This window comes from Arachis hypogaea, chromosome 17 (assembly GCF_003086295.3).
Source record: "Arachis hypogaea cultivar Tifrunner chromosome 17, arahy.Tifrunner.gnm2.J5K5, whole genome shotgun sequence".
NCBI lineage: Eukaryota > Viridiplantae > Streptophyta > Magnoliopsida > Fabales > Fabaceae > Arachis > Arachis hypogaea.
This window is the reverse complement of record NC_092052.1, coordinates 24493381-24497906: the sequence shown is the minus strand read 5'-3', so window position 1 is coordinate 24497906 and position 4526 is coordinate 24493381. Positions and strand designations below refer to the sequence as shown.

Here is a 4526-nt window from a genome sequence, read left to right as displayed (position 1 = left end):
ATCTTTTGTTATGTTGAAATAAGTCAATTTGGTAAGTTAATGAGATATTTTCCAAGACTTGAGTTCTTATATACATAGGATGAACTTAATATTTTTCATTATTTAAATTTCTTTCGTAGTCACACGGTTTTTTTGCATATTCAAATAAAAAATGCTCTCATTTATCTACTGAGATTTAATTATTAATAAAATTAAATAAGACACAAATATTAATTTGTTTTTTAAACGAGCAACATAAATAAATACGATACTTTTAAATTTTAAATAAGTGAAAATCCTTAACTAAATACATAAACATTTCCGTCCAAATACACCCTTGTAATTGTTTAAGTACTTATCAAAAAAAGTAAATAAAACAAATTAAACCGCTTCTTCCTTTCATTATTTAATTTTACCTCATGCTATAACAATAGAAGAGTTGTCTTTCCTACTATAGTTGTAAATATCTTTAATCAGTTTCATTTTTGACTATTTTGTATTTGTACATTGTTGCAAGTGATGGATTTTTAGCCCGTCTTACCTAGAATAAACAAAAAATGCCTTCAAATATAACAAATTTTCATAAAAGAGAACTAACTAGAATACCAAACTAAGCATTTGTATTCTCTATAAAATTAAATGATGTCTCATCTTGTATGTATAACCATAGTTTATAATCAAGGAGCAAGCTAAAATGGTTGCAGCAGATATGAATATTTCTATGAGAGCAGGAAGTTTCAATTACTTAGAAAAACATCCTGAGCGTAGAATATCAATTTTTCAAAACTCTTACATTGTTGCAATTACTCTCACTGCTGGCATTGGAGGTCTTTTATTCGGCTATGATACTGGTATGTGTATATATGCATTTGAGTTCAATTAGAGAACTAATTTCAGTAAGTTTTTTAATTCTAAATTTTAAACTCTGAATTTTAAACTCTTTATTCAATTCTAATATGAAACTCTAAATTTTCCAAAGATAAAGGTTTAAAAAAATAAATTTGCAATAAAAAAATCAATTAATATTGACTACTTTATAATTTTTCAATATATTTTTCTTTTAGAAATATATACCCACACAATTGCTCATGTTTGTTTCTATTTGATCGATAAATGAATGCAGGTGTGATATCAGGTGCCCTCTTGTATATAAAAGAGGATTTCGAGCAGGTCAAGAATAGTTATTTTCTTCAGGTAATAAGCAAAAAGGTTTATTAAGTCACACACTTTGACTATAAAAAGTTTTTATTTTTGATAATTGAGGAAAGACTCAACATTGAAAAAAAAATTATGCATTTATGAAAAGAAGGTGGCTACTTCTATAATTGCAATCTCTTAGATTATTCAGTCAAACATGACAAATCATCTAATAATTTACGATACCATTTTCACATGACCTTAAAATAAAGCCTCAAAAAGAAAAAAAAATCTTACAAATACAAGACCTAAGTGAAAAAGAATAAGACACCCACTAAGACTTAACAATGCTAGGCTTTTTGGGATTGATTGGAAATTATGAAAAAGACAAGGAAAAGAAGAAGAAGAATTCAATAACCTATACATGAATGTTAGTTTTTGTCTTGGGCGTATAATATGATATCTATTGTTATGGCATCTACACAGTAACTTTAATTTCGGTAAAGTATTGTAAAATTTAAAATAATATTTTTTTATTATCAAATAATTCTTTTAAATATGATAGCCATCATAGTCATCATAATAATAATAATAACCATAGATTTTACTTTTTATTTTTATGTTTCATATGTTTGTGTGTATTTATCTGTTCATATTTGCAGGAACTTATTGTTGCTATGGCCTTGGTTGGTGCAATATTTGGTGCTACCATTGGCGGTTACATTAATGATGCTTTAGGGCGTAAGATGGCTATTGTAGTGGCAGATTTTTGTTTTGCCGTAGGATCACTTATCATGGCCATTGCACCAAATCCTTATGTTATTATAATAGGCCGTTTTTTGGTTGGCCTTGGTGTTGGTGCAGCTTCTGTTACTGCTCCTGTTTATATTGCAGAAGTATCACCATCTGAAATAAGAGGAGGATTAGTTGGCTTCAATGCTCTTATGATTACCGGTGGACAATTTTTGTCATTTGTCATCAATTATGGCTTGACAAAGGTAAGCATACATAATTTGCTAACCACTACTAGATTGCTAATAACAAGAGTAACAACAATAATAATAGTTTTTATTGTTAAATACTCAATCATAATTTTATAATATCTAATAAAATCTGTTAGAGATATAATTATTTATGTATTTTTTCTTTAAACTTAAATTCTTGGGCGAAGTAATTTTGCAACATGGTATCGTAGTTTTTATAATTTAAAGGTGTAGAATTCAAACCTTGTCGACTCCAAAAGAAAGAATTTAATATAAGACAAATAAAAAGAGAAAAAATAACATATATATGCAAAAATTAAGGCAAACACACCATAAGTTTTTGATAGAAGAATGTGTTAGAGATATAATCAATCATACACCTCCTATCAATTTGAGTTTTTTGTAAAAGTAGTTTCTTGATAAAATCATTTTTTACATGTAGGTCCCAGGTACGTGGCGTTGGATGCTCGGAGTTGCAGGCTCACCTGCAGTGGTCCAATTAGTTTTTATGATCTTCCTCCCCGAATCCCCAAGATGGCTCTATTTTAAGGTAAAACCTATACATATCAATACATGTAAAACATGTTCCAAATTCATTGTTATTCTTCTTGTATGTGAATTTTTTTCTTTAACCTACAGAATAAGAAAGAAGCAGCCGCTAATGTTCTATCCAAGATTTACCCATCACCTCGTTTAGAAGATGAGATTGAGATTCTCGAATTTCACTTGGAGAAAGAACAGAAAAATAAGGTCAAAGTTAACTACAGTGATGTGTTCAAGCTAAAAGAAATTAGAGTTGCATTTATATGTGGGGCTGGACTTCAAGCATTCCAGCAATTTACCGGTATTAGCATTGTCTTGTATTATAGTCCAATAATAATCCAATTAGCTGGGTTCAAATCAAATGATGCTGCATTGTTCTTATCCCTCATTGTTTCCGGCTTGAATGCCGGTGGCACAATTCTTGGAATTTATCTTATCGACGCTTCAGGCCGCAAAAAGCTCACTCTTGGTAGCTTATCAGGTGTGGCTATAGCCTTGACCATCCTCTCTGTGGCATGCTTTATTATAGGACATGACAATGCCAGTCAAGTATATGCTTGGCTTGCGATTATTGGTTTGGCTTTGTATATCATATTCTTTGCCCCTGGTATGGGTCCTGTGCCATGGGCAGTGAACTCAGAGATTTATCCTGAAGAGTATAGAGGAATATGTGGGGGCATGTCTGCAACTGTGAATTGGATTTGTAGTGTTATAATGTCTATTAGTTTTCTTTCAGTAGTTGATGCCATAGGGCTTGGTGGGAGTTTCATGATTCTCTTGGGAGTCACTATAGTTGCAATTGTTTTTGTGATCATCTACATGCCAGAGACAAAAGGATTGACCTTTGAAGAAGTTTCAAACATTTGGAAGGAAAAAGCCTACGGAAAAGCCAAAAACGACATAAGTCTGGTTGAGAAAACAAATACATGATTTTGTTTTTAGTAATTACTATTGCATAACTCTTTTTCATTCTTATGTATTGTTATTTGTTGATTAACAATCATTGTTTATTGATTGTTTTATGTGTATACAAAATGAGTCATTATATTGTTAGAAAATTATAATTTTTAATTTATTTGTGGGCAATACATGTAATCAATTATAATCACATTAGCTATTTCATATTATATGACTTATATATAGTTAATCTCATTTATGGTTATAAATGTTAAATAGACTAAACGATTATTACTTTTGATTTGAGTTTAAACGAGAGTAAAATAAGATATTCTATTTTACTTGGCCCTTAGGGTTTAATGGAAACCAATAGCTAAGTATAAATAAAACTCCAAGATTTTGGTTCCTACATACCAAAATCACTTTGCAACCCTTACTCCATCAGAGAGTTGTTATTTAGCCTAAAATGACGATTCGATAGTTTTAGTTGAGGAAGAACAAAGAATCACACATTAAGATTAAGAACAACAAATCAAGATGGTGATTATGAATGTAGGTACACTTCCACTGTCAGATATCTTTCTTAATGTTTTAATATAAATGATCTTGGGATTAAGTATCCTAGAATTCCAACATATATATCCTGGCCTCTTATAATTTTTATTATATTATTGTAAACAAATTTGATTATTGATCTATTGCAAGTTTGATTATTCTATTATAATAGATTTAAGTGTTGTCAATATTATATAACTGTCATAACCACTATAATAATATTCATTATAAACTCTACTTACATTCATTATTGACTCATAATTTAATGTATTGTCCTATGTGATTTATATGGTTGCGTTTGATTATGTGATTTTATAAAAGGACATAAAATACATTAATTCAGTATTTGTAGATACAATATTTCTGTCTATGTCTCATCTGTCAAATATAATTTTGTGTTTTTATATCTCTATTTTAGTATCTGTATCTATA

The 4526-nt window shown here is 29.6% G+C and overlaps 1 protein-coding gene across 1 annotated transcript; it reads left to right on the top strand.

The window, feature by feature from the left end:
• The first annotated feature begins 673 nt into the window (after positions 1-673).
• Positions 674-3572, top strand: LOC112763029 (inositol transporter 1-like). Its single transcript, XM_025808805.1, has 5 exons — positions 674-830; positions 1103-1173; positions 1779-2114; positions 2542-2649; positions 2739-3572. The coding sequence occupies exons 1-5, from the start codon at positions 674-676 to the stop codon at positions 3570-3572; spliced, it is 1506 nt and encodes a 501-aa protein (XP_025664590.1).
• Positions 3573-4526: the final 954 nt, after the last annotated feature.